We start from the raw sequence: 12218 nt of genomic DNA, 5'->3' as shown, positions 1-12218 counted from the left end.
GGTGATCTGAGGTTAAAGTGCCATTGCCCCTGACTTGCTCTTGCCTTAAAAAGTTCCTAGGAGGGAGTTTGGGTTTACTCCTGTGAAATAGGCAAGCAATCCTTAACTTATCTCGTAAGGATTGCTTGGTGAATAGTGGAAAGTTTGCAAAGAATTGAGGATTTACAGTCATCTTTTGTTTACTTAATGTGTGCTGGTTTCATCTGATATAATTCATTTGAGGGAAAATGATAACATCCAAATATACGACATTAAACCCATGAATTCCAATTCACCGTAGCTATTTAAGCTCTATTTTAATTGCTCTGGTGATTCTTTACTGTTTAATCCATAATTAGAAACACAGGAAATAGAATTTTCTTTTGACCCAGGGACTTATCTTCTATCCAAGAGTTGTACATCCTTTGTTGTCAGATCCACTAATCTGACGCATGAAGATCTCTACGTGCCACAGTGTCAGAGAAGACTCGTGTCATTTTAGATTTTAATATTACATTTGTCACAGTCATTATTATAAACCTACCACTGATCCAAAATCGTTTCCTCTGAATCTAGGAATTCTATGAAAGGGATTATGGATTGCATCCACAAGCCCATTTCCCCCATTTTGTTCTCTCAGCAACCAGGCCTCCTGGTATGTGCCACCAAGATGAATTTCAGTGCCAGGCAGATGGCATCTGCATTCCGAAGACCTGGGAGTGCGATGGCCACCCGGACTGCCTCCACGGATCTGATGAGCACAATGGCTGTGCCCCCAAAACCTGCCCTTCATCTCATTTCCTCTGTGACAATGGAAACTGCATCTACAGGGAGTGGCTCTGTGATGGGGACAATGACTGCAGGGATATGAGCGATGAGAAGGGCTGCCCTACGCAGGCCTTTCGGTGTCCCAGTTGGCAATGGCAATGCCCCGGTTATAGCGTCTGTGTGAATCTGAGTGCAGTATGTGATGGCAACCCTGACTGCCCCAGTGGGACAGATGAGTCCCCGCTTTGCAGTAAGTTTCCTGACCACAGTTCGCTGCCATAACTTCATCCTGAGCAGTGGCCGGCTGTGCGTCCTCTTTGTCACAGTCACCACGTAGCTTTTGAGGAAGGGGGTCTCGGTTCCTCTCTGAATGTAGATCTGTGTAGGGATAGCCATCATTGGAGTAGTTCAAATAAATCATCACTGGATAATATTTCTCATTAAATCCTTTGCACCCGGTTCTGTGTTTTTACTTCATTAGATCGTCAAATTAAATTTGGTTCTGTGGGTAATGCGCTCATTAAGTTTCTCTAACTTTAATATTTTCTGATTTCAATCAGAACTTGCCACAAAACAAATGAAGTCTGGGGATTTGTGTTTGCTATGATTAAAATCCTGTGATTGGCATGTAATCCTAATTACTGTCCTTTCTTTATTTCTTCTTTAATCAATGCTCACTCTCAGATGATACCCAGCCAGGTATGATTGCAAAGTATTTTAGATTCTTATGATTTTAAATGCATTGCGTTTGTGCTGAAAATGTCCTAATCATTTTGACTTACTTCCCCTTCTAGTGCATGTTTCATATCATGACTCTTATAAATAAGAGTACACATGGAAATAGAGGGCATTTGCATCCTCAGGTAGATGAACTATCTTTGGGTGCTTCAGGCATTGCCGTTTTAGCCCTGAAAGTAAGGATGATGGCATGTCAGTGCATCTGTGCCCTGTAGTCTTCCAATTGCCTTTCTCCTTTATAGACCTTCCAGCTCTGCTCTTCAGTGTCAAAATCTTATCTTCCATTTCTGTGTAGGTAGAAGAATGACAGGAAGCAAATGGCAAGTAATTTAGGTCTCTTTGCATGCTTTACCAACGATAGTTGTGTTTCTTGATGTCCACCATATTTCCCCAAGTTTCTCTCATTGCACTAAATGGAGTTATAATAGAAGGCTGTAGTGAAGAAAGTGGTCCAAGTCCAGTGGACGTGAAAGATGGTAAATCCTCAGGCAAATCGGAGCACTGAACAGCCTGTGGACCTCATCCAGGTGGATTCTGCTCATAGCTTTTACCTGGGTATTGTGTTGAAGGTGGCCTGAGACTGTATGACACATAATACAACCGAGTGAACCAAAGAAGCAAAGATTCCTGACTTTTCCACTCTGTGATTCTTTTTCTTTATTCTAGACCAGGAGAGCTGCTCAGATTCCAATGGTGGTTGTACTCACCAGTGTATTCAAGGGCCCTATGGGGCTCAATGCCAGTGTCCATTGGGATACCTGCTTGCCAATGATTCCAAGACCTGTGAAGACATAGATGAATGTCATATTCCAGGCTTTTGTAGCCAGCACTGTTACAATATGAGAGGTTCTTTTCGGTGCTGGTGTGATCCGGAATACAGGTTAGACGCTGACCAGAGGACCTGCAAAGCTACAGGTAATGAAAGTGAACTTACTCCAGCCAGTTTACCAAGCACACTCCAGAGCTTAAGATTAAATGTCATGTTTAACAAATTTCACCATCTTTATATAATGCTTAATGAATTCAGTTCAACCAGTATTAATTCAGTTTCTACTACGTGAAAGTATTTGTACTATGTGTTAAGGTATTGCTTTGGCTACTTTAAAAGTGACCAGATAGTGACCACCTAGAGGGGTGGGATAGGGAGGGTGGGAGGGAGACACAAGAGGGCGGGGTTATGGAGATATATGTATATGTATAGCTGATTCACTTGTTATACAGCAGAAACTAACACAACATTGTAAAGCAATTATACTCCAATAAAGATGTTAAAAAAATAAATAAAGTGACCAGATAAAGAATGCTAAAACAAAGTAGGCAGTTTCTTTCTTTTTCAGGCAGGAGTTTGGAGGGTAGACGGTTCAGGGGGTAAAAGCTGGTGTGGCTTCCATCTAGGGATCCATTGCTTTTGCTCCAGTCTTTGCCTGCTCCCAGAAAGTAGGAAAGGGGCGAGTAGCTTCCTTTTAAGGATGGCACCTAGAATTTGACACATCATTTCTGTTCACATTTTATTGTTCAAAACTTAGTCATATGGTCACTCCAAACTGAAATGGAAATGGGGAAATGTCTCTAGCTGTAGGCCCTGTGCTGTGCTAAAAGTTGGCATAATTTATTACTAAAAAGGAAGAAGAGGAGAGGGGACATGGGGATGATTAGAAGTCTCTGCAACAGCTGAATGCAAAGTACAAAATAAGCAAGTACAAAAGTAACTATAGTAACAGGAAGAATGCAAGTAGAGTTCACTCCAGGTTGATATTTAGATAAACACTAAAGTGTAATTCAAGGAGGAAAGATATTTCGAAAAAGCTTGCTTTCAACACATGAAAATCAGCTAACTATTAAGGTAACATCATTCTTATAGGAATTTTTGTTTGTTTTTCCCATTACTCTAGTTTGGAATGACATCTTCTTTCTGTTACCAAAGGTATTACATCAAATATTGATTGTTTTTTCTCCCAGAATCGTTGACACTTGTATTTTCTTCTTGGACAGCATCTGAAAGTCTGCTGTTACTTGCGGCGAGTCAGAACCAGCTTGTTGCTGACAACATCACCAAGCAGGAGCACTCTATCCACGCCCTTGTCCAGGATGGTTCTCACATTGTGGCTGTTGATTTTGATTCAGTCAGTGGTCATATCTTTTGGTCTGATGGAACTCAGGGTAAAATCTGGCGTGCGTTTCAAAATGGAACAGATAGAAAACTAGTAAGTACATGTCTACTGGCCTTTGACCTGACTAGTTCCCCTGTCTTGGGTCTATTTGCTGTTACTCACCAGTGGGAGAAGACCCTACCTCATCTTAGGTCGTTCTCATGTTTTCTTCCGGGCCACATCACACCCAAGGGACCCCGATGTTCCTAACTCCTATTTGATGGGATCTGAAGGGAGATGCATGGCTCTGAATTGCAGGTCATATGATGCAGACCTCACAGCATCTTGGAGGTCCCTTTTGCAAATTTTTTTCCTAGTGGATGAGAGATAAGGGAAACACAGGGGAGGTTGCTTTTCTTTCTTTTATCTTTTAAAAATGTTTTTAAAATTTATTCTTTTCTTTGCCATTATGGTTTATTACAGGATACTGAATATAGTTCCCCATGCTATACAGTAGGACCTTGCTGTTGAGGTTGCTTTTCTTAGCTTTAATTCAGTTATGTTTCTTGATCAATCTCCCGGAGTTTCAGTTTCTTGATCCTTGATGGTTATGTTTCCTCTGCCCCTTAGAAATTTATTTTGTAATTGTTGGCACTCAATCAATAAAGGTATTACTTTTGCCATGTGAACATTGTAAAGTTTCATAGGGTTGCCAGCTTAGCAAACGGATACAGCTTTTGTTTAATTGAAAAAATTCTGAAACCAAAATGAAACTACAGACTAATCCAACAATAGAGTATTCAGTTCTACATAATCTTGTCTATTTTTTCCAGAAAACCCTACTGTTTCTACATGGGAAGACAAAGTTTTCTAATCTTCATAAGCAATCATAGGACCAATTAGATGCCTTATTCTCAATTTTCATATAATTTCCATGTTTGCATTCATTTATTCCCTTTAGAATTCACTCGTTATTCACTTTTGTCTTTAGACGCTTGACAGTGGTATCACGATGACTGAAAGTATTGCAGTAGATTGGGTAGGACGCAATCTTTACTGGACAGACTTTTCTCTGCAAACAATTGAAGTCTCTAAACTGGATGGGAGTCACAGGACCGTGCTGCTTAGTGAAAACATAACAAATCCAAGGGGACTAGTGTTAGATCCCAGAACTACGTAAGACTTCTTTTTTTTTTTTTTTTTTAAATGATGTTGCCTTAACATTGTATGAGGGAAAAATAACATGGCATGCCGTGGCTAATATTCATATCACAAAATTTACACATTGATTTATTAGCTTGGCAGTAAATGATTAAGTCTAATGAATGCATGCAGTAATATTCCATAGACGGGCCATGGTACTTGTTGTGCCATGTATACCTCATGGTTATACAACAAAAATGCCAGATTTTCCTGCTTCAGTTTCATATTGTTTACTAGAACTTCCTTTTATGTCATGTAAGGAAGTTTTTGCCTGCTGGCCCTAAAGGGAAGAAGAAGAAATTCTCCCATGTGCTTAGAAAACTTTGAAGGCTTCTTTCCTTGAATTTCCTTAGATTCTCTTAGATTCTTTTCTGCAGGAAGATGAGTTAGGCAAATTATGTTCAATGCAATGCAGACTTCCTAGATATTGTAAAGTAAATTTCGCACCCGTGAAATTTATGATAAATCTCTGATGATGGATAAATTGACTTATCTTAAAAACGACAGGGTAGATAAACAGGGACAGATGAACTTTTCTAGATCAACTATTTGTGGATTGTACAGAAACATGAATCGGCATTGAGACATTTCAGTGTCACAGTACACTGCACGTTTTCTGAACATTAGAAAAACACCCAGATGGCTTGTGATTGCATTATGATTACAGTTTTACTTTGTGACTCTCAGAGGAAATAGTAAGCTCTGTGCATATATTCTGACCTGGAGATGAGTTATTTTAAGCAGAGCTTAAACAGGATATTCTGTTACTTAAAATGACAGTCATTTTCCATTTTGAAATATGTCCCATCCAGTCGGTAACTGGTTTCTTTTCACAGTGCCTGTGTGATGTTCTGGTCTGACTGGGGCCATCACCCTCGCATTGAGCGAGCTAGCATGGATGGCAGTCTGCGTACCGTCATTATCCAGGAGAAGGTTTTCTGGCCCAATGGCTTAGCTATTGACTACCCCAACAGGCTGCTGTATTTCGTGGATGGCTATCTTGATTACATAGACTATTGTGAATATGATGGAAGCAATCGGCGGCAGGTGATAGCCAGTGATTTGGTAAGTTGGTAGTGAGGAAAGGAAACTAAGACCACAATAATGGTTTAGTAGGAAGCAGATAGAGTAACAAGAAAGCGAAGAAATTCACTGTTGTGTCGTAGACATTACAAGGTCCATCTAGGAAATATCAACAGGAGGAAGGGTCAGTCTATCTTTTATTATTGACAGAAAATCAATATTCCAGTTCATGGTCAGATTGTGCCACGTCCAGGAAGGATTAATAGCTCGTGTGACTTAGTTGATTTGTAGATGCTAATCTGTTGCTTCTCTAAGTCCATGTAAATAATGATTTAATTATATGTCGATTCCCTCCATGAAATCATAGCCTGTTATATATTTTGTATTTTTATTCAGGAAATTCTGGTGAATTTATTGTCACAAGTTAAATGAGAAAATATGTATTTTACCGAAGAGCTATTATTGACTTCTATTTAAGATTGTGATTGTTTATAGTTCTGTGACTTGAAGAGGCCCTGGGGGATCTCTCCTGTAACTAGACAGGTGATCTACATAGGTCACCTTACTTTCTGCACTTCAGTTTTGCTTTTGTTTATAAGATGGATGTGCAGTGTAATTACCAGAGTAAAAATGAAGGCTAAGTGACACAGGTACATAAAAGTATTTTGGTTGGTAAGTGGGATATAGGTCAAGAAGTATATTTTTTTCTGTCTCTTGACCAATGATTTCACTATGTCTTTATTAAATTAAATGCTAAAGGAAACCATCTTCTTGGGTAGGTATCCTTTTCTACTTTGTTCATCTTCATTTTTATTTCTAGGTCTCATTGTTCTCTTCTGCTTCACAGACTCTGCGGCATCCCTACTCCCTAAGTCTCTTTGAAGATTCCGTGTACTGGAGTGACCGTGCTACTCATGAGATTATGAAAGCCAACAAGTGGCATGGGGGGAACCAATCAGTAGTACTGTCTCTTCACCAGCCCCTTGGAATTGTTGTGGTTCATCCTGCAAAACAACCAGCTTGTAAGTGATAGAGATCTCCTGCATGGTATAGCTTGGAAAACATTGATCTGGGGAATGTAAAATGTATAATGTTGCAGACCCATTTGTTTGGACAATACATTTCCATGACCTCTGTTTACCATGGAAAACTCAAATCTTGTATGTCTTTACATACTCAAGTCTCCCTGGTCTTTTCTCCCACTTTCTTTTGCCACACTGGACTTCACTGGACTTCATTTTGGTACAGAAGCACACCAGGCTACTTACCATCTCTGAACGTCTGCACTGGCTCTTGCCTCTGCCCTGGGACGCCCCTCATCCAGATGTCTGCCTGAGTTGCTGCTTCATGTTATTTAGAATTCTCTTAGATGCTCCTTGGTGGCCCTCGACCATCCTATCGAAAATGGCACCGCCTCTCATAATTCTTTTGCTCTTTACTCTCACGTTCTAAAGTCACACAACTTACTTATGAGTTTAGTTTTATCTCCCTTTGTTAGAGTATCTGCCTCATGTTTACAGTATTCCCGGTGCTTAGAGTGGTGTTTGGTACATAGTGAAGGCTTGCTAGTTTTTGAGTGAACAAATGGATTACTGCATCTAACAAGGTGTATGTAATAAGAATATATAGGATCTAGAGAGCATCCTATGAGCACAGGATGCACACAGGATCCCTCTACTTCAAGGAGCAGAAACACACAAAGATGTCATCAATAGAAAAATAAAAGATTATTATCTAACCAAAACTTGGACTACAGTGGGTAAATGTCAAGGTCACACAGGGAACACACAACTTGGTTTCATTTAATGTAAAAAGATCTCTTTGGGGTCAGCCAAGGAGACACATCTTATGTAGCATCAAATTTCTATTAATAAGCTCTGGATTACTCAGTGGCCGTTGGTTCTGTTTATAGACTGGATTGATCTGTGACCTTGGGCAAGTCACTCCTCCCTCTTATGCCTCTTATGAATTCTATGTTGAAAGAATGATGTTGGGGAAGGGTAAATACCAAACCAGCCAATGTAACTTAATGTATTGTGTCTCCAAATATTGGGGGCTTCTGGAAGGACAATTTATTAATTGAGATATAATTGACACATAACACTGTATTAGTGTTAGGTGTACAGCATAATGATTTGATATACGTATGTACTGTGAAATGATCACTATAATAAGTTCAGTGAACATCTATCACCACACATATTTTTTTCTGTGATGAAAACTTTTAAGATCGACTCTTTACTATAGTCATCATGCTGTACATTACATCCCCAAGACTTATTTACCTTGTAACTGGAAGTCTGTACCTTTTGACCACCTTCACACATTTTGCTGCCCCGCATTCTCTGCTTCTGACAAGCACCAGTCTGTTCTCTCAGTTCATTTTTTCTTTAAATTTAGATTTCATATAAAAGTGATATCATGTAGTATTTGTCTTTCTCTGTCTGACTTATTTCACTTAGCATAATACCCTCCAGGTCCATCCGTGTGTTGCAAATGGAGGATTTCCTTTTTTGCGGGCTGAATAATATTCGATTATATGTGTATATATACATACCATGTCTTTATCCATTCATCCCGTGCACTTTAAAGTGGGCGGTTTTCCATTCACCAATGTTTTCTTCTCTTCTTTTTGTATTACAGCCACAAATCCATGCGTCCATGCCCAATGCAGCCATCTATGCTTGCTTTCCTCAGAGAGGCTTTACTCCTGTGCTTGTCCTTCAGGGTGGCGTCTCTCTCATGATTCTGTGACTTGCGTGAGAGGTACAGTATGTCCTTTAAGTATGCCCTGAAGGTGGAGCTTGCCACAGTTTGTACAAAGCTGTGTGAGCTCTAAACCACTTGGTGATGGGGTGTGTGCTGTGTTCCCTCTGATCAGCAGGTGTCTGTAGAGTGTGTGCTATATGGGGTGTTAATTGAGCACCGTATACAGAAACTGTATTCCAATTGAGTTGTAATTGTAATATAGTTTCTGTACATGCAGCTAATATTATGTGTGCATGTAATTCAACAATCTTGAACCTCACATTTTCTCTTACCTGGTTATAGTCAGGCAAGCTATGACAATGGGAAGTTCCAGATTCTGCATTTAGAAGTAAAAATCCTTAATATTTGTGGATAGCTTCATTTTTTAGGTTCCTGATCTCATCTTTATTCTCATAACCAGTAGTCAATAATGAGTGTCATAGTCTGTGTCTTCTGACTCCAGTTTCAGTACCTTTACTATTACTGTATGGTACTTTAAAAATGAAAGTTTTCTCTGTATGAAATATTTTAAGGGATTATTTGAACAATTTATTCTTCATCTCATTCTAGATATCTTACTGGGTTGATTGAAGAGTATGTGGAGAGTTATACTAAACACTTTAGGGAGCAAGAAAGGAAGGACAAGATTTAGTCAATCCGCAAAGGAGATTTCTAAGAAATCATTTGCCTTTGCTTAAAAATCTAAAGAGGTAGTTTAAACTCAAGTTTCTTTCATTTCTCAGTGAAGAGGAGTAAATGTGTTTTGATACTGATAAAAAATGGCTGTAGACAAGTTAAAATTAAATGGTTAATGGGAAAAAATTGCTAAATTAAGAGAAAAATAGAGTCAATCTAGAGGGAAATTTAGTTTTCAAATGGAAAGTATATTCCTGAATCCAGGAAATTTATGGTGTTTACAGGTTATGCAGATGTAAGGTTACTATCAAATTCCATCGACATGTAATATTTTGCAATGATACTTTTGTGATGAAAGATTTTAATTATTGGTAATGCTTACAAAGGGATTGACATTTGCCATTTTTCTTCAGAGCTTTATTATAAACCTAATCCTTGTTGACATTGTTTAATTTAGTGTGTCCTCAGAGTCTTTCAGCAGAAGATTAAACTGGGCTATAGACATTCTGCATACAAAGCATTCTTTCACCACACAAAGATTGTTGAACTGTGCATTGGGGATTGGTGTAATCTGTATTACTATCTGATGGTGATTGATAAGTGTAAACTCTAAATAGTAGTACCTTTTGTTGTTTCACAAATAATTCCACTAGTGGTTTTCCCATGGACTGACTTTACTGAGGTGGAACCTTTTCAATAGTTTCCAACCGGCTTCTGAGCACCAGCTGGGTAACTGAGTGCCAGTATATGTGAACTAAAAAAAAAAGTTGCAATGTAATGCTTACATTGGGAAGGGGGATTATGGGATATTTCTATTTTTTCCTAATTTTATGCTATAAAATTTTAAAGGGAGAGCTTTCTCTGTATGAAATAGTTTTTTAATGTTTAGCAAATACGTTCCCCACAATGCCAAAGAAACCCCCAAAACTCAAACCAAAACATCTTCCCAGCACCCCCTAAAATTAACAACCGCAAATCCAGGGCTGTGCAAGGTCATATTTTGGGAGGAGCTAGGCTTGGGAGTCATAAATGTCACCTCTTAATGACAACATAAATTTCCCATTCCTGACTGTTGTTTTTCACTTCTTTGCTCTGCTAACACTGATCTTAATAGGATCATGACATGAAAAATAGAAAATGAAGAAATGTTCTTTCATTTCAAAAGACTAAGACCTCCTGAACTCCTTTCCAGCCAACCCTAGGTGCTGCTGTGCCTACTCTTTCATGATCATGGTCCATATACTTTGTCTGGCCCTCCAGACTCTAAGTTCCTTGAGACTAAATCCGCTACCTGATTCCTTGATGTATGCCCGTGGCACACAGTGGCACTCAGTAGATGTTGAGTGAATGACAAACCCTCCAATATCCCTTTTTGCTTCTTCTCCATTCCTGTGTTTTTCACCTGCTCATTCCTTTATAGATGTGTAGAGTCATAAAATCACTCCTGTTTTCTTTCCCACAGAGCACTTTTCATGCACCTTCCTATGCCACCTGCTGTCTCAGTGGTCACTTCTGCCAGTGCAGCATTAAATGATACCCCATCTCTGGTCTGTGGCCCACAAATGTTCACTGGCTGTAAACCCTCTCAAACACACCTGCAGTGATCAGATGGAGGTCCTGAAACCCATCCCCAGGGAAGAGTAATGGCTGAAGGAGTAGTGCTGCGTGCTCTCAAGGGAAGAGCTTGTTAGAGGAATCAGGAAGGCCCATGTTTGATGGATGAGAAATGCAGTTTTTTAGGCCTTAAACAGTGCTTTGGTTGACAATTCTTGCAATTAAGCAAAAGAAAAATTACCCATTAAAAAGAACAGAATCAGGTTTTGAGTAAGTAAAAGTTCCCCTGTGAAACTGGGAAATACTTCTTGTTTCTCTGAACCAATGAACATTTATAACATATAATTAATACATCATTAAATATCATCTCAGTATATTCAGGGTACATCTTAAACTCATAATTTTTAATTTCTGCAGTTAAATCAAATGAATTGAGTGGTGATTTGATATTCGATAAGTAGTAACCCAGCCTACACTTTTTGCAGAGGAGTGATTAAGAACATAGGTTTTGGAGAGTTCAAGCAACGTTGCTGTGACCTGGTTTAGATATGCTAGTTTCTTTGTGCCTCATTTGAAATTTGGGGGAGGGGGATAACTACCTAACAAGCAGGGTTATGAGGCTTCAGGAAGAGGAATTAAATGAAGTAGTACTTATTTGCTGCATGCTGTGTAGCATGTCTTCTCAATAAGTGGCGACGATTATTATGGTTATTGCAGTTGTTCAGAAGAGAGGCATAGTGGAGCAGCTGAGAGAGTCAAGGCTTGGGGGTTAATCTCATTGCCTTGTTTCCTGTGGAAGCTGCAGAGCTGTGGGAAGCTCCTTGGCCTCAGTTGTTTCTGAAAACAACTTTGCAGGGTTGCTGTGAAAGACTAAATGCTATATATTGTAATACTTTGTAAAGTATTAAGCATGAAGAGTTGCAAATTTTATTTTAGATTTGTACCAGGTTAATAAATTGAGTCATTTCTCGGTAGTGGAAACAGGAACAAGGAACAAGGAAAAGCTAATAGGACATGGAAGTTAAGTAAAGAAAAAATTGTCAAAATAATCCTGCTGAAGATGTAAAGCTTCCCGGATGATCAAAATAATGCAAACGCCATTTTTAGCCCATGAAGAGTATGCAATGATTAATCATTTTATATAGTGTCTTAATAGGTGCTATATCTGATATGTCTTAATAACACAAAACTCACATTCCAAAGTTTTCCTTTTCTCACAGAGGAATGATAATAAAATCCTACTCGTGAACCTCATTAATTTTTTGATAAAGGGACTACAATTTGGATAAAGATCATCTTTGAAAATGGACCTCATTATTTATTAAAGAGCCTACTTGAACTGGTAGTTTAAATAAGGCATTATGAAGACATTTAATTTGCAATGTACAGATACTTTTGAGAACTTTAGAAGGCACTCTTTACATATTTACTTATGTATCCGTCCATTTATTCATTTATGGGGTCATTCAGTTAGCAAAT

At 38.9% G+C, this 12218-nt stretch overlaps 1 protein-coding gene across 1 annotated transcript in view; it reads left to right on the top strand.

Moving 5' to 3' along the window:
• The window catches only part of LRP2 (LDL receptor related protein 2), a 199779-nt gene that overhangs the window by 102771 nt on the left and 84790 nt on the right, over nt 1–12218 (top strand). The window contains exons 25-31 of the mRNA XM_082465320.1: nt 620–997; nt 2152–2400; nt 3478–3689; nt 4567–4751; nt 5615–5843; nt 6649–6823; nt 8445–8567. Of these exons, the coding sequence (XP_082321446.1) occupies nt 620–997; nt 2152–2400; nt 3478–3689; nt 4567–4751; nt 5615–5843; nt 6649–6823; nt 8445–8567 (1551 nt within the window). The remainder of the gene's footprint in view (nt 1–619; nt 998–2151; nt 2401–3477; nt 3690–4566; nt 4752–5614; nt 5844–6648; nt 6824–8444; nt 8568–12218) is intronic.

The sequence above is a fragment of the Balaenoptera physalus genome (genome assembly GCF_965194825.1).
Source record: "Balaenoptera physalus genome assembly, chromosome: 6".
Lineage (NCBI taxonomy): Eukaryota > Metazoa > Chordata > Mammalia > Artiodactyla > Balaenopteridae > Balaenoptera > Balaenoptera physalus.
Note: the sequence above shows the minus strand (reverse complement) of the source record. Positions and strands in the feature narration are given on the sequence as shown.